Raw genomic sequence first — 27,126 nt, 5'->3', positions numbered from 1 at the left:
ACATGTAAAAATATAAGAAATATATATTTTTTATTTGTTTATGTATGATGTGTGGTTAGGAACACAAATATAGGAAGGGAAGGGGTTCAAATGTTACTTCAAGAGTGGAAATCCTTCAGTATTTTTGAAATTGCAGCTACTTTTGCAATCTATTTAATAGAACATGAATAACTTTTGAAGTTAATGATGCAGCATTTCTTGACTTCATTTTTTTGGTTTTGTAGCCCAACAGGGATATCCTATTGGTAACTAGAAACACAGTATACCCCCATAGGGTGAATGTCAAATATATTAAAATGATCATTCAAATCAAATCCCTCAAACTTGGTGTTTATTAAATTTTAGCATATTAAGCATTTAAAGAAGTGTATTGATATCTTACAATGTTCTAACAGGCTTTAGCCTTAGGGAAAGAAAATAAGTATTAGCAACAGTAACTAAAAAGACTGCTTCAAATGTAATTTATTTTCACATCGAAAATAATTTTTGTGTGGGAGGTATAATAAATATGTAAAATAATATGTATGTTTATCCTCTTGGCCTGCATGGCTGTTGTGAGTCAAATGTTGTTATTCTTATTATTTAGACACACACTGAGATATATAAGGATGCCTGATGTAGAATGCCTCACAACATTGTTTTGACACAGCAGCCATGGCTGATTCATTGACATCACATATTTGCACATGATGTTCTAACAGATTACTAAATACTATTACTTATCGAGCAGAGCCACTAAATAATCATATCGCCCCTCCCCATAATCTTCTCAGATGCATGTGGCTCTCCATACATTTTTTGTTTAATACATATTGATAAATAAGTAATAGGAGGATCACTTGGTGAAGTCCAAATGCAGCCTTTCTCAGCTGCTCTGTTCAGAATCATTACAAATTGGTGTTCCTCTCTCCATTTACCAGTTTGAATCAAAAAAGGAGATCCCCTGTTGGAGTGGGATTTTAAATGACCACCAACACCACAAAACAATTCAAAACATAAAAAATACTTTATTGACAATTACAAGACAAAAACAGACTTAAACCAGAGGGACCCCTCAACTGAAGATGTCCCTGTGGTATATCTACAAACGTGTATATACATGATTACATAAAATAAGCCAACCAATGAGTGTTGAACATACTCTTAACTTATAACCCACACCAACGCGTTTCTAGTTGCTGGTATCACAGAACTTTCATCAGGGGTGAAGAGCAATAATTAGATGGCATGTTGATATTTCTGAAATGATTCATCAATAATTTATATGGTAAACATTGCATGGGGTGCCTGTTGCTTGTATGCATAGCTCTGTCCCAAGCTAGTGTCTGGCCACGGCCGCTTCCTTTTTGGTCCACCCTTCCTACTCTTATCTGTAGAGGGAAAGAGGATTGCTACAAATCTGTAGTTATCTCTGTTGTCATTACGATACGATATGGTAACAAACCTTGCTTCAAATAGCCGGTAGCCTCATTGGGCTCAGAGTTTTCAAAAATACCTTTCCCACAGAGTGGGCCAGACAAAGGGCTGAAAAATGAAGCCCGTGGATTTACTAACGGATAAATCGGTGTTCCCACATGCAGGGCGTAAGGGTTTACCAGTTTGAGTGTAGTAAAAATGAAATAGAAGGCTGCTATTCTATGCTATGCATCATTAAGTGTATTTTTTTTGGATAGAGAGTGGAAGAATTAGAACCCTTGTTGGATTTTTAGAGCTATCCAGGGTCTTCATTAGAGAGATTTCTCCTCACTGTCCTGGAGACAATGGTTTCACTGGACAGCAACGGATGAAATATCTCCAACAGCAACACAGATAGAACAATGAGTAAGAAAACACTAAGGCCACGTACACACGCGGGGACTGTTCGCCCAACTTTGTCCGCTGAACAGTGTTTCGGCAAACAGTCCGCTCGTGTGTGGGCTTTCAGCGGACAGTTTCAGCGAACAGTCCGCTGAACAAGGTTTTTCGGAAATTCCGAAAAACTGTCCGCTGAAACTTTGTTTCAGCAAACAGTCCCCTCGTGTGTAGGCTTGTTCGTCAAACTAAGTTCCGCGCATGCTCAGAAAGGATTTACACGCCGAAAGTTATAATGCAGTGTATAGAACGTCGTATTTTTCGTCCCGTCGTACGTGCCGTTCACGTCATCGCGCATGGTTTCAGCAAACTGTTCGTTCGTCGTGTGTGGCCATGTCCGTCCATGCTAATTTTCAGCGGACTGTTTGCCGAAACTGTTTGACGGACAAAGTTGGGCGAACAGTCCCCGCGTGTGTACGCGGCCTAAAACTCCTTTCAGATTTTTTATTGTTGTCTGTGTCCCTATAGTAGATTTGTGGTTAAACTTTGTCACCATTGCAATAAGTGAAAGGAAATCTGGGCTTAAACAAAAAAAAACTTGAGTTTCTGTAGCAGAAAAAAAAAAATGCTAATATAGAAATTTTTGTGTACACAGTTTAGGTGAATTTAGGAGAGTTTAGCATTTTTTTTTCTGCCAAAAAGCTCCAATCAGAAATACAAACCAGAATGCTTTTTTTTCCTGCCTCTAAATGATGAGCTCAAAATATGCCGGTAATCATCCTAATGTGCATGGATACATAGGGTAACATTGAGTTGCTTCCACAGCCAAAACACAAAACTCCTGTAGAAACAACGATTTTTAAGCCACTGTGCATGGAGCCTTAAAAAATCCTCAGATAGCAGTTAAAACCTAAAAGGTGCTTTAACTCTTTCCTACTCTAAAATTTAAAATAAATGTTTTGGAGTTGCGCACACTAACATTAGTATGTGTGTTACACCGATAATACACAACTAGCATTTATAATATTACAGCTTGATTATTTCCCTATTTTTTTTCTGAAAATAAAACTTTAATGTTCAGTCCCTAGAAAAAGTTGGGGCCTTGACAGATGCCAGCAAAACCCTAGCTAGATACCAATCAGTGCCCTAGACCTCTGATTTCTGGGCTTAGTTTCTTTTGTTTTAGGTCGAGTGGGGAAATGTTAAAATTGCCTAGTATTTCTTTCTTTCTGTGATCTCACGTTCTCCCCATTTGATTCCCCAGTGAGGTATGTCACCAAAACAATTATTAAAGGAAAATCTTCCCAGTGGTGGCATAGACAGTGATAAAACCCAGACAGAGAACCTAACTCTCACTTTATGTTGTGTTACATGAACAGCAGGTAAAAGGGATAAATCCTTTCTTGGGAGATTTCCCCTTCATTTTCTGTCCCAGTAAAAGCTGTACACAGAGACCTTGAAAAAGTAATTATACCCCTTGAAATTTTCCATATTTTGTCATGTTACAACCAAAAAGGTAAAATTTATTTTATTGGGATTTTATGTCATAGACCAACACAAAGTGGCACATAATTGTGGAAGGAAAACTATAAATGGTTTTCATTTTTTTTTACAAATAAATATGTGAAGTGTGATGTGCGTTTGTATTCATCCCCCTTTACTCTGATACCCCTAACTAAAATCTAGTGGAACCAATTGCTTTCAGAAGTCACCTAATTAGTAAATAGAGTGCACTTGTGTGTAATTTAATCTCAGTATAAATAAAGATGTTCTGTGAAGCCCACACCAGACAGGTGAGTGTTAAAGTCATTAAAGTTTAAAGCATGGTTAGGTTATAAAAAATATCCCAAGCTTTGAACATCTCACAGAGCACTGTTCAATCCATCATCCGTAAACAGTAAGAATATGACACAACTGCAAACCTACCACCTAAACCGACAGGCTGGCCAAGGATAGCACTAATCAGAGAAGCAGCCAAGAGGCCTATGGTAACTCTAAAGGAGCTGCAGAGAACCACAGCTCAGGTGGTTCTCTCCACAAATATGGCCTTTACGAAGGAGTGGCAAGAAGAAAGCCATTGTTGAAAGAAAGGCATAAGAAGCCCCATTTGCAGTTTGCTAGAAGCCATGTGGGGGACACAGCAAACATGTAAAAGAATGTGCTGTGGTCAGAGGAGACAAAATTTAACTTTTTGGCCTAATAGCAAAATGCTATGTGTGGTGGAAAACTAACACTGTACATCACCCTGAACACACCATCCCCACCTTGAAGCATGGTGATGGCAGCATCATGTTGTGGGGTTGCTTTTCTTTAGCAGGGACAGGGAAGCTGATCAGAGTTGATGGGAAGATGGATGGAGCCAAATACAGGGCAATCTTAGAAGAAAACCTGTCTGCAAAAGACTTGAAACTGAGGCAGAGGTTCACCTTCCAGCGAGACAACGACCCTAAACATACAGCCAAAACTACAATGGAATGGTTTAGATCAAAGCATATTCATGTGTTAGAATGGCCCAGTTAAAGTCCAGACCTAAATCCAATTGAGAATCTTTGGCAAGACTTGAAAATTGCTGTTCACAGACGCTCTCCATCCAATCTGACAGAGCTTGAGCTGTTTTGCAAAGAAGAATGGTCAAAAATGTCACTTTCTAGATGTGCAAAGCTGGTAGAGACATCCCCAAAAAGACTTTAATTGCTGTAATTGCAGCATAAGGTGCTTCTACAAAGTATTGACTCAGACATACAAATACACACTGCACTTTTCACATATTTATTTGTAAAAAATAAATAAAACCATTTATCATTTTCCTTCCACCTCGCAATTATGTGCCACTTTGTGTTGGTCTATCACATAAAACCCCAAATAAAATACATTTATGTTTTTGGTTGTAACATATCAAAATGTGGAAAATTTCAAGGAGTATACTTTTTTCACTGTAAACAACAATAAAAAGCTCATGGGGACAGCCAAAGCTTTTCAAGCTTTTTTTTTTTTTTTTTTCTTCCTGGGCTCTTTCCAGGTTTTGGTAGCTTTAGCTGGAGGGAGTTGTACTCTCCCAAATATTATATGGGGTACCACTTAACAATTAAAAAAATGTCACTATCTATGTTAGTTAGTTGGTTAAGATTTTTTCAGTTTCAAATAATGCCATGCTAGCTTTATCATATTTTATTATATTATGCCTCTTGTTTTAAACACTCTTACATCATGGCTAGGTTTCTTCTTTATTAGTGTTATACACTATTATAATATTAACATTTTTTGTTTTGTTTAAAGTCTTTCAGGTTGTCCAATTGCTGCAGCAGAAAAGCTTTCGAAAACACAAGAAAAACATTATTCCCCTGGTGCAAACCTTGAATCCATTCACAGGTGTGTATGTAGTCTACCTTGCAAGTCATCATTGCCCCTTGTACTGGCTTATTAAATAAGTCTCTAGATGTTATCTAGTTCTACTTTTTATAATAGTAACCGAATGTACATTTACATATTTCAAGTGTTTGTAATCACCTTGCAAAATAACCTATTCAGTTTAAAATAGAAATGAAATGCAAAAACATGGTTGTATAGATATACAAAAAGTATTTTTTCTATAAATAATCACATTCCCTGTTGGGGGGGGGGAGGCAGCAGCACACTGTCAGGACAATATTGATCATTGTAGGAGAGCAGGCTCAGTTTCCAGCATAGCTGAAGAACTGATCACGATGTGCTCTCCTGCTTAGTATGGTCAGTTTTTAATAGGAAAGCAGATGGACTGGCAAGAACAACAGGGATTTCACACAAAGGAAGCAATGCATTGTGCCCTATTGTTGATGTAATTGGGAAGAATTCTGCCCCTTTATTGATTTCAAGGGGGACATTATGTCTTTTATTGTTATCAGTGGATCAAAAAAGTGTCCCATGGGCCAGATAAAAGCATGCAAAGGACCACAGTTTAGAGACCACTGGAATAGAGCAATATAATATAAATGTAATGTGATGTAAAAATAGTTTTTCTTAATTTTAAGTTAAATTGATTCCCCCACTATATTTGTCCCACTGACCATAATCACCAGGACTTAAAGTGATGGAAAATGTAAAACTTTATAGTTACAGTTATAACTGTGTAAGAGGGAATATTCTCTAACATTGTAGAAATTTCCAAGTAAAGGAATTCTCCAAAATGAGACAATGGCAGCAAACAAATAATCTGATGGGGGTTTTAACCCTTCCCAACTCTACACAAAACTAAAACTAAAAAGTTTGGATATACATGCACGTTCAAAATGTATGTCTGGTTCCCATCTACCTCAAGCTATATATTTTATATACTACATACTACCATACTTTTATAAGTCTGGAGTCTTTCATAGGCCCATTCTGTAAAGTAATGATTAGAATGGAAAAAAAGATGTAGCTCTCCTATATTGTAAATCCATTGACCAGTGATAGCTTTATCTGTGTCCATGCACATGTGTGTGTGTTATTGTAAAATTGTAATTATAAAAACACATTATATATTTTATATATTTTATATCTACTTTTTAAAAAAGAAGCTGAATAACATTATTTTTATACGAGTTGTATTCATCACTTTTCTGGAATTACATTTGTTTCAGAGCAACATGTGTGAAGCATCTTGAAGTAACACAATTCAGTTATCGGACTGCACCAGTTACTACAACACGAGCAACAATAATTAAAGAACATGACAGATTTGGGAAAGTTCCATTTGATTATGCCAGTTTTGATGCTCAAGTTTTTGGGAAACATACTATTGCAACAGTTGTTCACAGCCAAGAGACAACTAATGGTGATGGTAAGAACTATAATCAGCTACCTTTATGTGCATAAAAATATACTGTATTGCTGGATTTGCTAAATCATTTAAATCTGGCCATACCTGGCATTACTATTCATTGAAAGTCAAAAACCTGGTCTTTGTCAGTGACTGAATGGTGGCACCAAGCTTGCCAAGTGTAATAAAAAATATATATATGATTCCAGAAATAAATTCAGTCATTGATAACTGGTTATATAACAGCCATTTAAAAACCTCAATCAACTTACCTCTATACTATCAGAAACAATGACAAAATTGTCTATCCCACAAGATCTTTGTAGTAACATGTGATGACGGAGTCCTCTCATATTAGTTTCTTGGGGCAATCTGGCAAATCCAAATCTGTGATTTGTTTCCCAGGTCAGTTCCACAGGAAATTCCTGGCATCAATTTAAAAAACTTAAAACTAAACTCAAGGACAAAAATGTACAATATAGTATATGTTGTATGTGATAGCTGCATTCGTTTTCTTTTTCTCACTTTCTTACTTTATTTTAACCTGCTAATCATGTTATTAGCATATTTTCAAGGGTGACAACCATACTGAGCAGCATTGTCACCTTAAACATCTACTGAGATAGCAAGGAACAATGCTAACTATTTGTTTTTGTTTTTTTGCACTTGTCAGATATAATTAAAAAAAATTCAGTGAAATATTTAAGTGAGCAAGTAAGGGATATTTATTGTTATAGTTATTTATATACACTTTAACTCTAAAAGGAATTATTTCCCCACATGTATTCTTGTAGCACCACCTCTTATTGATAGTGTGGCATTTGGTAAGTGCACCATATTATTATGACAAAGCTGCTATTATTGGATTATGGTATATATTGTACACCCTGATAACATGGCACACTAATAAGGCTGTGCCCTGCATCATCAATATAAGACCCACTTGTCTATTAATTAGAGAAGAGAAGAAAGGGAAGAAAAGCTGTTACATACAGAAAATTACCTGGTAAGGGGCACATCAAAGTATGATTCAAGGTTCACTCATCTCTAGTAGCAGTTGAAGTAGCAGAAGAAGTAGTAATAGTGCTTGTCTCTGGAGGTGACCATTTGTTTTCTACCCACTAAAATTGATAGGCAACAGTAAAACAATTTTTCATGCCTTGACAAATGTTCCCATGTGTTTCACCAAATTACCAGCATAAACATTTTAGCTGTCCTGTAAACCTGCAATTTACCTTACTAAACATAGAAGAAGTGCTGACAAGCCCATGTTGACCAGTGCTTTTACCACCTCAATTGCAAACGCTGAACCAAAGCTTGTTCAGGCTCCCCAGCCAGACCACAGAAAAAAACGTCTTCACACTGAAATGTCTAGTGTGGTATGAAATGTAATTGTTCCGGTTTTGGACAAAACCCACAGGATAGCCCTGTCTGAGATAGAGGTCACAGGCTGAACTATCCATTGCTTTTGTCTAGAACAATACCATTTTATACCATGGCATATATCTCATAGTGCAACTGAATTTTTTACTTGTAAGTTTATTTTAAGAGTAAGAAAGGGCTTAAACCCTTGTCAGTTTAAGGTCTGATTTCAGTCTGAATATTGAGCTGAATTCCGACCTTAAATGGACCAAAAGACGCACAGCGTTTATGTGCAAAATGCTCAGAACCCACTGCGGTGATATGTGAATATGTGAGCCAGTCAAAATCTCCTGCTATTGTGAATTGGATGCAAGGATCTCGCATCCAATTCGCAATGGTGTGAAGCCTGCCTTAAACAGTTATTCCCAGAAAATGTGTCTCCACTGGAAGATTCCCCCCCCACCTCTTGTTCTGGTATCAACTTCAGAATTTTGGATTTTCCATTACTCTCTGTCTCTATAAGGACAAACAGAGAGGGTAAATCTACCTAGATGGTGCACAGACAGAAATAATAGCTTTTTCAATAGCAGCAAAACAAATACTCTTGTGCACAAATGCGTTAAAAGGGCAATCCAAAGTGGATAGTATGTTTAGGCCTTGCTGCCCTCCAGGATAGGGATATCCTAGCAGTCAAAAAAAAAAAATAGAAAAAAGAGGTTGCACCAGCCTTGTGCATTATCCTTTGATATATTTATTTGAAGAAACAATATTAAAAACTACTCACAAAGATGGAAAGAAAACCACACTGTAACAATTTTTGGCTTGTGACAATCCGTCTACTGATAGCAGTCTCCAGATCCTGAAGAGAGGATGTGTGAACCACTGCTGACTGAGGCGTTTCGAAGAAATACCTTCTTCCTCAGAGCCTAAGGTAATATATGAAAAGATAATGCACACGGCTGGTGCGCCCTCTTTTTCTATTCTTTTTTTAGAAATAATAGCTTGACCTACCCTATCCAAAACTAAAAATTGGCTATACATACATTTTAAAATAGAGGAAACCATATGGTTTACTAATTTGTAATTATAGGAGAATAAATGTGTTTAGTGATTTAATGGTAAAAACAGGATACAGAGAAAATTATGAAATAATTCCCCACTAAACAAATTTGTGTTACTTGCAAGATAGAATGGATGAACATTTTTATTTAAGATTCTTAGTGCTTTTTCTACATCAGGAACCATTTGTATTGTCTGAAATGTATTATCAGTTATTCAGCCATGAACAAAATATGTTGTATGCATGTAATCTCATCTCTCTTTAACAGCAAAACAATTTACAAGTCCAGTAAAATCTTCCAACCGACTGCCTAGCGCCCACACACAGAGTCCCTGCCATGCCAGCTCTTACAGCTATGGTCAGTGTAGTGAAGACACCCACATAGCAGCAGCTGCTGCCATCCTCAACCTTTCCACCCGCTGCAGGGAAGCAGCAGCAGAGATCCTGTCCAACAAACCATTGGGTCTGTCTGCCAAGGTAGGAGAATCCAAGATCCTGGAGCCTGTAGTGGCTACTGAGCTGTGAATAAACTGCTTTTCACGATAGTGTTAAAGGCCACAAAACATGTGATGTACTGTTACTGTATCTAGGGGCAACTCTATACTTTATACAAAAACATGGTGAAATAAAATGATTCTGTGGAGCTGGAAGCAAGCTATGTTTTTCTATGAGCATTAGGAAATTAGTTGGATGTAAGACATAACTAATTGTCATCTGCAGAAGGCCCGGGGAGAGAAAAATTGGTTCCATTTTTATTTTCCAGGGTAATGGAGCTGAATTTTTCAAAGTGCAGATTTTTAGATAGCTATGATTTTCTCGAGAGATGTGCACTAGGTAATTCCATCCTGCTTGTATTGTTCTAGGAAGATTCACACAGAGTTTGGATGAACATCTTACATGGTGAATTAAGCAAGCACTAATCTATTTACCTTGAACACAATAATAGTTGAACCTTGTCATATTTAACACTTTATAATTAGGATCCTAAAATGGTTCAATTTTTTTTTTAAGATTATACTTATAAAGAGAAAACATCTTACATTGAAATGGGTGATATTTCTACATTTCAAAAAGTATCACACTTTTAATTTTTGATAATGCAGTGAATGAAAGCTGCAACACAGCAGTATAACGTTTATCACATATTACAGCATTCAGGTTGGTTATAATATTGCAATCAGCTAATCTCTGCATTAAGGCCTGGTTCACACCTATGCATTTTTTATTATGTTTTCAGTTTTGCAGAAACACATTGCAGTCTATTTAACATAGTTTCCTATGGATGTAATTCACATCTGTTCATTTTACGGAAAGGGCCAGGGATTTTTTTCTGGTTTTTGGTTCCATAGACTTCAATGGATCGAAAATGTGTATTGAAATGGAATATGCGAACTGGATACCCTTTATTCATAAAGTGGGTATGGATAAAAAATATTCTAAGTATTACATTTTCACATTGCAAAGCCTAAAGTGTATCTAAACCCAAGAAAGAAAATAGTTTGCAGGTTAACCGTCTTTAGAAGTGATAGCTGCATTTGTTTTCCTTTACATCCTTTTTTACCTTTTATTTTTACCTGGTGATCCTGCTAGTAACACTCTTCCTGTCCCAGACTGAATCATTCACCTTCACCATTCCGTGCTTGCAGCAAAATTTGAACAGATATTTAGACACATATACACATTCTAAGACCAATTTGGATAGAAACTAGGTAAAGTAACCCTGTTTCTAAGTGGCCTAAAAAATATGTAAGATGTGCATGTAAAAGAAGAGAGGGAATACTTACCTTTACTGCTGCCCTCAAAAGCCACAAAATTTCTGAAACATTGTCCCCTGGGAATCCAACAAATCCACTATTGTCAATCGCATGGGTATCCTGCAGCTCTAAGCCCTTGTACACATGGTCGGACATTCCGACAACCAAATCCATCGGATTTTGTCCAAAACTAGTGTTGCATACACACGGTCGGACAAACTTATCGGAAAATCCGATTGTGCAGAACGTGGTGATGTTATTTCATTACGACGGGACTACGTTCAGGCTAGTAGCCAATAGCTTTGGTCTAGGAATTTGATCTGAGCATGCGTGGCACTTTGTCCAATTGGAATTCTCTACAAACAATAGGACAAAGTCCCATCGGACCATGTTGTCGGAAAATTTTATAGCCCAGCTCTAAAACTTCGTCGGTCGGATATTCCGACGGAAACAGTCCGATGGAGCCCACACACAGTTGGATTATCCGACAACACGGTCCGATCTGACATTTTGCGTCGGAATGTGCGACCGTGTGTACAAGGGCTAAGAACCAGTAAGAGGTGAGGAGAACCATTGAGATCGACATTCCCAGTAATGATTTTTTTCTAGCAGACTTTGAGAAATATTTTCTTAGGAACGGAGTGGAATTGGGACACACAGGTGTCAAGAGAGGTTCACTTTCTTCTTTCACAGGTTTAGCTTGCTTTAAGAATTTAACAATGTCACAGGGTTGCTTTAACCTAGTAATGTGTTTCTGGGTAAAAATCAAAGCACTTGGAGAAAACTTAAAGAAAAATGGGAAGGATATAAAAAAAAATATTCCATGCAAAAGTGTTTCTGTTAGAGCTGAACCAAACATCTGTGTGTTGAAAGCTGGTGTGCTAACCATTTAGACACCATGCTGCTTTGCTGCTGTATTCTGTTTGGCCAATATCAAATTTTAGAGTGTTCTTTTATCCTTCAAGTCTCTAAAAATAGAATGAGTGAGATATCTTCAAGCTATGCAATGTGCTGTGGTGTAGGTTTTCTTGTTTCAGCCAATATGTATTCAAATTATTAGCTGGAAGTCTTTACCAAGGATGTGAGAAGATTATATGCAATAGTCCTTGAAAGACTGCTGGGTAAATAACAGAACAGGGAGATCATTATGCTCATCCCTCCTGAGAAAATGAATCATTAAGTGGATTATTTGTTGCCATAGTGTATTGTGAGTCCAGCATCTCGATTTAGAAAAATAACAATCAAAATTAGTCTGTGGTGAGTTTCTACAAATGCCAAAATAAAGACATTTGTGTGGTCATTGTGTGTTGCATTCTCAAATAGATTAGAGGAATAAAGAATTTGAGGAAGGAGCTATAAGCCATTAGCCATTAACACTTGGATAAAGTAGCAAGGTGTATACTGGGAGCTTATAATGAATGTATTGTAATTGTGGCTCTCTTCTTCACATATGAAAACATAAGCATAGAATAATATACTAGACGACATTATTCCTTGCTAATAGAAAACTGGCAATATTGGGTAAAAAGGACTAAAGTATTGCAAGAAAAACTTAAGACCTTCAGAATGCCTCTCTTTGTTATTCGGTAGGAGCAGTATTTGGGGCTAGACTAACCAAAAACTTAGTGTATTTACAAATTGAACCAATAATGAGAAATTGTGCCTGCATCTGATACTTACTGTAAACGTTTAGTATGGTTCTATAGGCAAATCTAGCTCTAAGCAGTCAAACAAACATAATGCAATGCTCCAAGTAAGTCCACCTATGATCGAGCCCTAAATCCATACAGAAGGTGCCAGTCCGGTTTGCAACCAAAGAAGCTCAAGAAAAGATGGATGACTGCACACTGGTGTGTTAAAAATGAAAACACTTTATTGAAATGATCCGATAATCCAAAACATCATAGCATCTCAAGGCAAAGAGGGTAGTTAAGTAACTTCTATGTCTTGAGATGCTAAGATGTTTTGGATTATCAGATGGAACAGTGTCCAGTCATCCATCTTTTCTTGTACAAATAGAACTATAGAAATGAACATGAAGTCAGCCCCCTTTAGTCAAGATGGCTATATCAATCTTCTCTCTTCTATTGAGGCTTTCCATAAGGTTCTGAAGTTTGTCTGTGAGAATTCCGTGCCCATTTAGCCAAAGCAAATCTGTCAGGGTAGGCACTGGTGGTGGACAAGATGACTTGTCATGAAAATTCACCCCAAAGGTGTTCAGCAGTTCCTCTGCACCAAACAAGTCAATACTCACATTTTCAGCACTCTACTATGTTGCTCTGTTTCAAACACTCAGAAATACCCAGTGCTCCAGTTATTGGAGGATCCCCCTTCTCTTCATCCCTGGATGTGGTGCTCAGACCTGAGTGGTCAACTACCACCCTGTTTAAAGCTTCTGCACCATAAGACATTGAGCTTACATAGTGTTTTAACTTACACCTCAGCAAAGCACCAATGTGCCATGGGAATGCAGGGATGGTAAGTATTAGTGGATTGGGGGTTGTTCTTTTATAATAACCTGCCACTTTGCCTTGAATGGGCACTGCAGCAGAGTCCATTCAAACATGAACTCTGAAAGTTCAGTTTTATCATTGTTTACCCTGCTATTTTAAGTACCGGTCAAAAGTAAAATAATCTAGAATTGTCATAAACATTTTTCCCCTAGGTCTTTAATTATAAAGCCTAAAAATCAAGAACTGAAGTTATGTAATCACTGAGCTCATCTCTGATAACAATTATGTGGCCTTTATGGATTATCTTTCTTCTAACATGTGACTGAGAGCAGACTGCAGGCTATTGCCTTTTCACATCATTACTTTAAGGGGTTCGTTTCAGGAAAAGAATAAATAAATAAATAATTAAATAAATAATCATATACTTACCTGCTCTGTGCAATAGGATTGCACAAAAAAGCCCAAACTTCCTCTTCTGGGGTCCCCTGCTGGCACTCCTCCTCTTCTCAGTGTGCCACCATAGGAGGCCACTTACTATTGTGGAACATCTGCAGGCTCAATCCTGAGACTTGCTGTCTGTGTTTATGGACACAGCCCTACACCTCATTACAGGGTTTGACCTCAGCAAAGCCTGTGAGACCAGGAAGTGAGAGGAGAGAGCTGCTGTAGATGGGTACATCGCTGGATCGAGTGAGGGCTCAGGTAAGTATAAGGAGGGTGACAGGGCGATAGCATTCAATCAGTATTCAGGATCCACTTTCCAGATGCTAAATTAGTACTAAATCAAACACAAGATTGTGGTCTTCCAGCATTCTACTTAGCTTCAATTTTTTTTAACCAGATCCTTGTATTGGTAATGAAGATCATTCCGTGAACCACTTGCTACACTTTAAAGACCACAACTCTAAGGACATAAGGAGAGTTCACTTCACACAATGAATAAAGTGAATATAGTGCCCTAAAAAAGTATTCTTACCCCTTGAAATTCCACATTTTGTCATGTTACAACCAAAAACGTAAATGTATTTTATTTGGATTTTATGTGATAGACAAACACAAAGTGGCACTTAATTACAGGCATACTCCACTTTTAAGAGCACAATGGGGCTTATTTACTAAAGCTGGAAAGTGCAAAATCAGGCTCACTTCTGCATAGAATCCAATGAGCCTCTAACCCCAGCTTGTTCAATTAAGCTTTGGTAATACAACCTGGAAGTTCATTGGTTTCTATGCAGAAGTGAGCCTGAGTTTGCACTTTCCAGCTTTAGTAAATAAACCCCATTGTGTACTTAAAAGTGGGGTATGCCTGTAGATGAGTAAAATGATAAATGGTTTTCCAAATATTTTACAAATTAAGTCCCCTTTACTCTGATACCCCTAACTAAAATCTTGCGGAACCGATTGCCTTCAGAAGTCATCTGATTAGTAAATAGAGTCCACCTGTGTGTAATTTAATCTCAATATAAATACAGCTGTTCTGTGAATCCCTTTAGAGGTTTGTTAGAGAACCTTAGTGAGCAAACAGCATCATGAAGGCCAAGTAACATACCAGACAGGTGAGGGATAAAGTTGTGGAGAAGTTTAAAGTAGGGTTAGGTTATTAAAAAAGAAAAGAATTGTGCTAGGTGTGAAATAAACAATACATCAATAAATGAATAAATAAACCATGAAGGGCACCCTGCAGCTAAGCACTATAACCCCGATATAGAGCACAAAGAAAAATAAATAGACATAAAGTGCAGCGCTCGGTAATAAACGAATAATGCAAGTGATTATGGATAAAAACTGTGATTATAGAAAGGAGTATTCTATATAATTAGGTGATCAAAAAATATCATACTAGTCCATATGTGTTAATATGATCCATCCACGAGCACTGTATGTGTTCACTTTGAACACTTAATCATGTGCAGGAGAATTTCAGGAATCAGAATTGTACCTTGCTAATGACTAGATGAAATAATCAAAGTTTACTTTTATTAACTAACCTTTTCTAGGTGAATATTCTCTTTGGAAGATAAGTCCACTGTATTTTTGTGAATATTCTGAGAAAAAAAGAAAACAAATTATAATTTCAAAAGGATTCAAATGTAGGCAAAAGGTTAATTGTCTTTTAGAAATGTTTAACCAAGATGTATAAAAGAGGGAAAAATTATAAACTATTTAAGACTATAATAATTAGACAGGCCAAAATCCAGGTACAAAATGCTGTCGATTGCAAAACAAATCCATAATATCAACAATAGTAAATCTGCTCAGTATGGACTGAACACAGCAGGAAGACATTTAGTACTTGCTTTCAGTTGTTAAGTACTCAGTATGCTCTCCAATTTAGGCAAATCTGTTATTTGGAGTAAAGGAATATTGCTCATTTGCTGCCTTAAGAGTACTTTTTTCAGTAGGAGAGTTTTTACAGTTTTTGTACCATAAAAGGATTTTAGGCCAGTTGAATTGCTCTTTATCCAAGCCATCTGTTGCCGAGGTCTGGAGTTTTAGGTGAATTTTATCGTTAGAATTAAGTCTTTTTCTGTTTTGAACTACGTGATTATTTGCTGAAAATCATAGTTTATGATCATAAACCTGTTTACAATGTGATTATTTGCTAAAATCGTATTTTATAATCATGAAACTCAGTGAATAGTGCCACTGTCATATATAAAAAAAAATTAAAACAGTACTACAATGTTATTTTGGTATTGCAAGAGGTGACTGAAAAATGTATAAAACTGAAAACTTTTAATGTAGTGTTTTTCCGCTCTGTCAGTATCTCTTCAGTGTTTGAATCCCTGTCTGACATCATGGGGTTGTTTTAATAAAAATGCAGAGTGCAAAATCTGGCTGATCAGTGTACCCACTCGCTGCTGGTATCATGTGACCGTTGTGACCAATCACAGCAGATCACATGACAGTTGTAAACAATGGATGGCTATGACATCCTCTCAGAAGGTGCCGTGCAGTGGCACAATCTATTACCGGCTTTGTCCACCGGATACAGCCAATGACTGATCAGTGTACCAGCTCGCTGCTGGTACCATGTGGCCACTATGACCAATCAGAGCAGATCACATGAAAGTTGTAAACAATGGATGGCTTCCTTTCATTCCATCCATTGTGTACAATTGTGTTGTTAGTTGTGGCTGGTCAATGTGATCACATGGCACAGACAGGGCTAATCACAGTCCATCTGTACCATGTGATTAGCTCTGGCTAATCACAGTTCCATTCATTAAAATGAAAGCTTATAGCAATTAAATCCACTGCTATAAGCAATCATAATGTGTAAAAAAAATCCTGATCACTTCCTCAGAGTAGTACAATGTTACTATGGTAACATTATATTATTATAATATAAAATTTTTATTGCTCTGGTCACAGTGTATTAAAAAGCAAATTGTAAAAAAAAATTGGATTAAATATAATTTTTTTTGTACTGTCACCAGTGTCCCTGATCAGCGCAACACCAGTTATATGATGATCCTGTACTGCACTGGAGAAAGTATGCAAAAAAAATAATTTTTTATTACTTTTTTTATGATTTATTTTTAATGCACTGTGGCCAGAGAAATATATTGTTACCATAGTAACATTGTACTACTCTGGGGAAGTAATCAGGATTTTTTTTTTTTACACATTATGATTGCTTATTACAGTGAATTTCACTTTGAAATATTTTTTTTTTATTTCTTCATTTTCCAAAAAATTATGACAAAAAATTACAACTTTAAAAAACCCACCATACCTCTTACTAAATTCCTTGGACTGTCTACTTTTCAAAAAGGGGAATGGAGGAGGTATATAGGGCACTTCTGTATGAATGGAACCTCTGGATATCCTGGTTTTCTAGGCTCCCATCCAAATGGATTAGAACTGGAAGATGCACAGAGGGCACGTGAGCAGCACTCAAAGAGGTAGAAGAAAACTGTAGAAAAATATAAATAGAAAGAGAGGCACATTTAAGTGCAGTAACACCAGTATTTATTAAACATATGTGGCTAAAAACACTCCCAGAATTGTAGTGTAAAACAAGCTCATCATCCCACACAGATGTGTAGGTCCCCTGTCACGGCTCTCCTGGACCCTCACTAGCTGACCAGCAGTAGAGGGAAAGACAGATGCCAGATGGCCGATCGACTTTCCAAAAAGGGGTCATTTGGAGGATATTTGTACTGCTATCAGATTTTTGGCCCTCAAGAAATTAGATAGGCCGGCAGCACATCAGGACTGATAAATTTTTAGTTATATACCATAGTTTGTGGACTTTATAACTGAATAATACACACTGATTTGGGTTAGTTTCACCAAAGAAATGTAGCAGAATAAATTTTGGTCTGAATTCATTAAGAACAATTATTTGTTTCCAAAATTCTATAACAGAAACTAAGAAAAGCATGTTTTTAGATCAGCCTCCGAAGTCAGAGGCTGATGGGCTACCAAGCACAGCTGTACCAGATTTTGCACTCTCCAGTTTTGGGAAATCAACCCCTATATGTTTTTCCTAAAAGTGATAGAGGGCTAGGTTTGGGCAAGCTTAGGGCTCTATTCTTTAAAAACAGACACATTTTATGAGACACCTCTGGTTCTATCAATCATCTCTTCCCTTACAACAAATAATTAACAGTAAGTGGGTTTTTAAAAACCATCTATTTTTCTAATTCATCATTTGATGAAATCTAGGTCAAATGTCAGTCCATCTGGACCAAATTATTTATCTCTACAAAAATGTTGGAATATATAATCGTCCTTTCTCACCTTTTATCCCCACAAGGCTATATCATACACAAGTAAACCTTGGTGAAGACCTACAGTGCAGCTCTTTTCTGATCCCAACATAGAACATATAACACATCAACATCCACCTGCACTCCATGCTATTCTTCAGTGCTCCCATCTCTGCCTGTCGAAATCTGCTCTTGTTATTGAGGCAACTAGAGGGAAACATTGTAGAGCCACTAATATAGCTTTTCAAACATGTACCGCATGTAGTGCATAGTAGGTCACTGTTCAAAATAGGAAGCTCTAAAATGTATAAGCCTAGGGGCTAGTTTACACTGGCCGCTGCATGACAATGCAGCTGCTGGTGTGCTGTGTGGTGCAGCCGCACTAACACAGTGTTGCTGCACCAATATCGGAGCATCTTACTGTTTTTTTTTTTAACTAATTTTATTGACGTGTCATACACTGACATTTCATTGAGTACTATGGGCCAGTGTGCAGTGACTCTGTTGCATGCAATACATTTTTTCAATGTAAACCACCCATACACCACAGCAATGCAGTGGTGTGAACCGGCCATGGCGAAGAATCCTAAAGCCTGGTACAGATGATTCGATTATTATAAATTTTCATTCGTTTTTTGTCGAATGCTAGTCTCATATCTAAATTGAAGTGGTTATTCACATATGACAGAATTCAACTTCAGTGATGTGATGTGTTTTGTAAGAATAGTTTTTTCATTTCTGAGCATGTGTAGTCTTGCTCTTACAATTTTTTTTTTTTTTTGACGAAACCTGTACTTATTAAACAAAAATTGGACATTGTGCAAGGTCCATAAAGACATGGATGAGTGAGTTTGGGGTGGAGGAGTCCTGACCTCAACCCAACAAAACACATTTGGGGTGAATTAGAGCGGATACTACAACCCAGGCCTTCTCATCCACATCAGTGCCTGACCTAACAAATGCACTTCTGGAAGAATGGAAGAATGGTCAAACATTCCAATAGACACACCTCCTAAACCTTGTGAATAACTTTACCAGAAGAGGTGAAGCTGCTATAGCTGCAAAGGGTGGGCCAACTCAATATTGAACCCTACGGACTAAGACTGGGATGCCATTAAAGTTCATGTGCATGTAAAGGAAGGTGCCTCAATACTTTTGGGAATATAGTGTATATAGGGCTAAAAGAGGGCAATAAAAAATGAGAAGCTTTTACCACTTGTGTGGCAGGTGATTAGGATGTGCTACCCTGCTTTGAATCGTTCAATCTATATTTAGTCCATATAAAAAATGTGGAAGCCCAACTGAAAGTATAAATAAATACTTCAGCCAGTAACTGGTTGGTTTAACTTAGCCTGTGATTAGTGAACAAGGTTTACTTCTATCTGAAGTACCTGGTTGATCCAGCCAGTTACCATTCTTCCCTGTTCTAAACTGACCATGCAATGCACAGGTGGGCTGTGCATGCATGGTCAGTTTTCATCCTTTGGCTGGCCATTCACAGCCTGCCTCTTGCCTCAGGCTGAACAGACTATGAAATACAGGCACACAATATGTCTGCATGGTACCCTGTAGCCCCGCCCCCTACTATCAGGATGAAGAGATGCCTAGTCATACAAAAGAGCTTTATAACTTCATATAAAAGGGAAGAAAGGTAATTTCTGAAACTAAGCCACAACAGTTATGGTGCCTGCATAGTGATAACAGTATTAGAGAGTGTCTATAACATTGTATGTTCACAACTACTTTAACATTCCTTGGCCTCCTTTACCAGTACTATCATCATTTATTGCATGTAGTGCACTCATTTGCTTTTTCTGCTAGTAGCAATATGCCATGTTTGAATTATTTTTTTTCTTTTTCATTTCAAGTACTTTTTTTAAACATTTATTTATGGGTGATTTAAATGTATTATTTTCTGTTACTCATTAGCCCTTTAGAATAATATGTTTTTTTGTTTTAAATGACAATTAGTAGATAAAAAAAAATACATAAAAGATGTTTATTACAACCTATACTTTTACATTACCTCTCCCAAAGTAGACACATTTATTATTAAAAGTCTTGGTCTACTGGCAATACTGTTAGTATGACAAGATTAAGAAGAAAATGTATTCTTTAAAAACAAAACAATAAACTTTTTCTATATTTTAACATTTTAAAATTAAACTCACTGATTCCATTCAAACTTTGGGTCATTTAGTACAGATATAGTTAATGTCTAGGATTTCTGTAACTAAGAGTTATTAATACTAACGTCAAATGCATTTGATATTATACAGATGGCACAAGATGTTGTTACTAAGTTATTATCTAGGATAAGCTGCAACGTTAAATTCAGTACTTAAAACTATCACATCAGATTAAACTATTGTAGTGAAATGGCCAGAAACACTTAGTTAAAGTACTGTAATATAAATATGGTAAAATAATGTATTTATTATGACAGTCCAATATACAAGCTCTGTGACATATTTTAGATGCAGTTTATAGTACTTATGTTTTTTGCTAAGTACTGATTTTATTTTTGAGCCTGAACGGACATATTATCTTTAGGAGTGTATGCAGGACTGTTTTACTTGCTTGTCCTTTTAAAAATTTTTTTTACTTAAATAAAGGGCATTATTACATTAACCATAATATTTAACCACTACAGATCCGCGCTATTGCCAAATGACGGCATTAGCGCGGACCTACATTTCCGGGACTACGTCTATTGACGTCGTCCCGGATACGAGCGGCCTGCGCGCCCCCTGAGGGGCGCGCGCGGCGCGCTCTGTGATCGGCGAGTCCGTGAGACTCGCCTGATCACCGATCCGTGCAAGGGGTCGATCCCGACCCCTTATCACGTGATCAGCTGTCAGCCAATGACAGCTGATCATGTGATAGAACGGAGCCGGTAATCGGCTATTATTCCTCCTCGCGCTGACAGCGCGAGGAGAGAAAAAAAAAGCCGATCACCGGCGGCCGTGATCGGGACATCAGTCCCGATCACGGCCAGCAATACAGCTGACCACCTGCCCCCTGCCAGTGCCCACCTGCCCACCGCCGTGCCATCCTCAATAAAAGTAAGTGCCCCCCATCAGTGCCCCCCATCAGTGCCCATAGTGCCCACAGTGCCACCTACAGTGCCACCCACAATGCCACCCACAGTGCCATCCAGCAGTGCCACCAACAGTGCCACCCACAGTGCCCACAATCTGCCTCAAAGGTGCTGCGACCCAGTGCCGCCCATCAGTGCCCAGCAGTGCCGCCCATCAGTGCCCAGCAGTGCCGCCCATCAGTGCCCAGCAGTGCCACCTATCAGAGCCACCTATCAGTGCCACCTATCAGTGCCCATCAGTCCCATCTATCAGTGGTACCTATCAGTGCCCATCCGTGCCACCCATCCGTGCCACTTATCCGTGCCACCCATCCATGCCATCTTATCTGTGCCCATCTTTGCCCATCAGTGCCGCCTTATCTGTGCCCATCGGTGCCGCCTTATCTGTGCCTATTAGTGCCGCCTTAACTATGCCTATCAGTGCCCACCAGTGCAGCCTATCAGTGCCCACCAATGCAGCCCATCAGTGCCCACCAATGCAGCCCATCAGTGCCCACCAATGCAGCCATCAGTGCCGCCTAATCAGCGCACTTCAATGAAGGAGAAAAATGACCCGTTTGCAAAATGTTATAACAAACTATTAAAACATGATTTTTTTTTTTTTTGCATCTTTTTTTGTTTGTTTAGCAAAAAATAAAACTCCGAGCTGTAACTAAATACCACCAAAAGAAAGCTCTATTTGTGGGAAAAAAATGATAAAAATTTCATTTGGGTACAGTGTTGTATGACCGCGCAATTGTCATTCAAAGTGCATCAGCGCTGAAAGCTGAAAATTGGTCTGGGACTGAGGGGGGTTTAAGTGCCCAGTAAGCAAGTGGTTAAGCAACAGAAAGGGAAAAGAATTGCTTAGCAAGTCTGTCCCTCATTATTTCTGTTCTTTATATCGACAAAAATAAGCAATTTAACAATTAGACAAAATCAGATTATATAGGAAATAAAGCACCCTTGGGATATGGCCACAACTCCTGAGGAAGTCACTATGTTGAAATAAGTAGGGCAGGACTAACTTTTTTTTATTTATTTTTTGCTATACATGTGAATAAAATTATCTTTTTAACAAATATTGTTGTTATTGTGCCTATAAAGTCCATAGTCCCTCTCTTTTTCCAATTTCAAATCTAATTCTAGGAAGTGGCACGTTGTTACTACTTTTTGCATCCACCAGACCACTCGGTGTTCTGATACATTTATCCATTTCAAGACTAACTATATCAGCAGGACTAACTATATCAGCACCTTACATGCTCACCACTGGCACTCTTCCTGACCAGGCCATTTTTTGCTATATGGCACTTGCTTTACTTTAATTAACAATTGCAGTCGTGCAACACTGTACCCAAATAAAAAGTTTAAGTCCTTTTTTTTACCACAAATAGAGCTTTCTTTTGGTGGTATTTTTTGCTGCTCTAAAAAACATACAATAAAAAATATATAAAAAATCTAATTTCTTCATCAATTTAGGCCAATATGTATTCTGCTACATATTTTTAGTAAAAAAATTCCAATTATCGTATATTGATTGGTTAAAAAGTTATAGCATCTATAAACTATGAGACATTTTTATTTATTTTTTTACTAGTAATGGCAGCAATCAGTGACTTATAGAGGAACTGCGATATTGCAGTGGGCAAGTTGCTCACCTAACTGATGCTGTTGACACAGTGGGGACCAGTGACATTATTACAGTGATCAGTGCTAAAAATATGCACTATCACTGTACTAATGACACTGGCAGGGAAGGGGTTAACATCAGGGGAGATTAAAAGGTTAACTGTGTGCCAACTAATGTTTCAGTGTAGTGGGGGAGGTGCATTTACTAGTAGAAGGCATGGATCGATGTCTTCTGTACTTACATAGTTACATAGTTAGTAAGGTTGAACAACGACACCAGACCATCCAGTTGAACCTGAGTGAGTGTCTACAATTGTCCCTATCCCTGTACATTGCACACTCACATCGTTCCCTACCCTCAAGGAGCCCACAATCCTAGGTCCCCATTCACATACTTAGGGTCAATTTTGGACAGAGGCCAATTAACCTACCTGCATGTCTTTGGAGTGTAGGAGGAAAATTGAGTATCTGGAGGAAGCCCACGCAGTCACAGGGAGAACATGCAAACTCCAGGCAGGTAGTGTCTTGGTTGGGATTTGAACCAGCAACCCTTCTTACTGCTAGGTGAGAGTGCTAACCACTACACTACTGTGCTGCCCCGTACTGACAGAATGACAATCTGCCTTGCTTACATAGGCAGACTGGCATTCTGTCAATGTATCAAATGATCAGTGAGTGCCAGCAGACATCAGATCCATGGTATCCACTAATCAGCTTGCATTGTGTAAATTCACAGCGAAAGTGAGCCAGCTGCGATGCACACTCGTTCCCAAAACCTAGAAGTGAAGAATCACATATATACATGCTTCTGCACAGCGCAGCAGCCATATAGCAATAAATATGGGGTGGTTGGCAAGTGGTTAAGGGGGTACAGTCTTCTGATACAGTTTGAGGTAACCCGTTATCTATTTTTGTACTGGAGGCATTGTGACCTACCTATAATCTGGAAATCATAATATCTGGTGACTGATATTCCCACAGGTGGGGGGCTCACATGTTGTAGAGTGATACAAATTTGGAAATATTTGAACGGAGGTCATATATCACCCCCCATAAGGGGACTTGTTTCTACTTAAGAGTCAATTTATATCATGGTGGAAACTGTAAACATTTTTAAGGACTTTTATTGTGATATCATGTATTGCACATTATGGCATGTGATTACAGTGTACAATTTATGTTAAGCATTGCCTTTTTCTTTTTATTACTATTTGCTTCCAAAACATGTAAACTCAAGGAGGTACCGACAATAGGTAAATATCCAAGTGAAGGAGTAGTTGAAGTAAACTGGAGCACATCAGGGGTCACTTAACAAACACTGAATTTTTAAACCTTTCAAAAGTCATATCAAATCTGCTATAAATTATCTAGCTCTTAAATGTTTGTATTACAGTGTTAAATACAGTTATAGGAAATGTGTCTTACTTTTTTCTGCAGAAATAAGAAGATTCAGAAATAATGTAGTTAGCAAAACCAAAAAAGTATTTACTTTCCAAACAATTATTCCATAATACAAAAGGGCCAACAATGGGAAACACAGTACCTTGTATATGAACAGTATCAGTATTGAATAACTCAAATGTGTGCATGTTTGAAAGAAAAACAGGAATATGCATTGATGGCATAAGCTCCATTTATGAAACTGGGTCAACTTTTTTTACTGTATCAAAAAAGATCAAAAAAGATCAGGCAGCTTTTTTATTGACTGATTTTTATTCAAATAAACTGAGATTTAGGGTTTTTTTTTTTTTTTGCTTTCTAAATTGTAGTTAAAATCTGGAAGCGTCTTATTTAAATTCTACTTGCAATAAGCTGCAAAAGATGGCAAGCATTATGAGGTTACCCAGAACTCTGGCAAAGAATTACACATTAACTGATGTGATGTAAATCAAAAGCAGCTTTTTAATCAGATATTATTTAAATAAAAGCTTGCATTTACTTTTATCCCTTAAAAGCACCACATGGCTGCATTATCAAAGCCACAAACTGTTCATCAATTTAAAATATATTGTTACTGTTTTCCCCAGGCTGCGGAGATTGAAGTTGATGAAAATGGAACTTTGGACTTGAGTATGAAGAAGAATCGGCTAAATGACAAGACTAGCAGTTTAGGCGCTTGTAGTCCTATCATAACAGCAACGTCTTCTTCTCCATTTAAAACTAGTAGCCTGTTGGTCAATGCTGCCTTTTACAAAGCTCTCTGTGAAAAAGAAGGTTGGGATGCACCAATTAACTACAGTAAAGTTCATGGCAAAAGTGAAGAGGACATTGAGGTAATTGATGGCTAATTACTGGGTTGCTTTGAAAATGTGTCATATTGACTCATTAGAGTGTAACTGTTTAAAATGTCACAAGCTAAGCTACATTGTTTTGTGGACAAAATCAAAACAGAAGTAAATAACACTGTCATAACTAAATTACATTTTAAGTAGTATTTGTCCAATATTCAATGGCAGTGATAAATAACAGGCAGTACCAACAATTCTCTGGTTGGGCATTGTGATGTCAAAGTGCCCGGCATGTTGTAATCACGCTGTTAATACTCCATAATTGGGCAATCATATCTTCTAACCCAGTGATCAGTGCAACATGACAATTAAGCATTTGAACTACACTTGAATAAAGACATTTTTAATGTCCCTTTTATCCATACCGACGTAAATAATAAAAGCAAATATTCTAGACGAACAATAAAAATTGTTTGCATCAAAAGTCAGTGTATTTTGGCAAATTTTCAGATCAAAAAGACTAAACTCTAGGCTATGCGTCAAAAATGCAGACCTGAAATTCAGTATTTAAATGTAATACTTGAATACCAAATTCCCCATAAAGATTTAATGAACATTACCATATACATTTTAATTGAATTACAACATTTCAGTTTAAAGATGAATATAGGTTTTATTCTATTGCAAAAGTACACACGGGTAAGTGTGCTAATTCAAAGATTTTAATGTATTTATATGTACAGACCTTTGTACTATATATCAGTGCTATATAAACAATGGAAATTAATATAATGAAGTTAAAATATTGGTACCTTTAAAGGATACTATAGTTTGTTCAAAGCCCACCTAAACCGAAGCCATCTGCAAAGCTGACCAAATTACATTACATAGGGCTCCCAAAGCCCACCTAAACCGAAGCCCTCTGCAAAGCTGACCAAATTAAATTACATAGGGCTCCCATAAGTTATTAACTCTTTTTCAGCCAATGATTTGCATTATATATCTTGGGAATCACAGATGCCCCCCCCCCCCCCGACCCCACCCAAACCTATAGCACCTCTGCAGTCTTTATTTTTTAAAACAAGTTTGTACATACCTGTAATGCGACGGCTCTCGGTCCATTTGATTAATGTCACAGTCCCTCTTCCTCCTCATCTGTCTTCAGTAATGGAAGTAATTCTATAATTTAAAGGAACAGTATTGACTTAGTTATGTGCCATTATTTCCTGCAGTATCCTCCTCACAGGAGGCTTGATAACACACACCCAGGAGGAGGGTCTTTGACTTTTTGAGTTCACAGGAAGCGGGCTGAATTTTTCTGCTTTTCTATAAGATACTGGCATACTTATTTTTTTTAAAATCATCAAAGCTCGAGTTGGGATTTAAGGAAGTCTCCAACTTATTTTAAATGTTAATGTAATGTAATGTTAATGTAGACCTCTATGAGCATTGTACATGTGATTTCAGTGGGCACTCCCCCTGCCCCACCTATACTTCCCACATCCCTTTTTCTTAGTTGGAACTCCTCTAAGTCCAGAACCTATGTAATCAATTTCTGTATGGCAAATTGCAAAACACTTCTGAAATCCCATTATCCAATGTATTGATTACACTTCTGCTGTCGATCAGGATTCTCTAGAGTTAGTTTACTAAGGGCAAATAGGCTGTTTACTTTGCAAGAGAATCTTCCTTTAGCTTAGTGAATGAGGTAATTTCCAATCATGTATAAGGAAAAACACAACAAAGTGAGTTGTTACTACATTCACTAATTCTCTTGAAAAGTGAACGGCCTATTTTCTTTTAGTAAATAAATCACTCTATATATGCTGAACACAGAGGAGGCTTAATGAGAACTCATACATAGAGATGTTCAGTTGACAACAGAACTCCCAAACATAGAAAAGCTCTGCCCCAAACAGAGAACTCCATTGAAGTTTATGTGAGCCGAACATGAGAAATCAAAAGTGCCTTTTTTGAAGACTTGGAGGTCCGGGAACTGCCCTGGGAGACATGTATCAATGGGAACGTTTTTTTTAAACAATTGTTTTTTTCAGGAGCAGGGATTTTGAAATGAAAAATGAAAAAAGCCTTCAAATATTGTGCCTGGGGGGTGGTCCCTTTAGTCTGCCTGTAAAGTGGTGCATCTGTAGCATGTATAGAATGTGCTGCAGCAAAATCTAAAGAAAAAAAACGAGTCAAATTACATTTTAATTGACTCGCAGTACCAATAGCTGGCACCTGGTTATTAAATTGATTTATTTTTTTTAAATGT

At 37.6% G+C, this 27,126-nt stretch overlaps 1 protein-coding gene across 7 annotated transcripts in view; it reads left to right on the top strand.

Annotated features, from left to right (window-relative positions):
• The window catches only part of ST18 (ST18 C2H2C-type zinc finger transcription factor), a 322,431-nt gene that overhangs the window by 209,654 nt on the left and 85,651 nt on the right, over positions 1-27,126 (top strand). For all 7 annotated transcript variants that reach the window (XR_013277656.1, XM_077492678.1, XM_077492680.1 and 4 more), the window contains exons 8-11: positions 5,068-5,160; positions 6,390-6,589; positions 9,259-9,467; positions 24,654-24,899. Coding sequence is in view for 6 of the 7 variants with exons in the window: in XM_077492678.1 (XP_077348804.1) it covers positions 5,068-5,160; positions 6,390-6,589; positions 9,259-9,467; positions 24,654-24,899 (748 nt within the window). In the remaining variant the exon portion in view is untranslated. The remainder of the gene's footprint in view (positions 1-5,067; positions 5,161-6,389; positions 6,590-9,258; positions 9,468-24,653; positions 24,900-27,126) is intronic.

Source organism: Lithobates pipiens, unplaced genomic scaffold, assembly GCF_037356315.1.
Source record: "Lithobates pipiens isolate NorthernLeopardFrog02 unplaced genomic scaffold, aLitPip1_a1.2 Scaffold_19, whole genome shotgun sequence".
NCBI lineage: Eukaryota > Metazoa > Chordata > Amphibia > Anura > Ranidae > Lithobates > Lithobates pipiens.
This window is presented reverse-complemented; position numbering and strand designations above follow the sequence as displayed.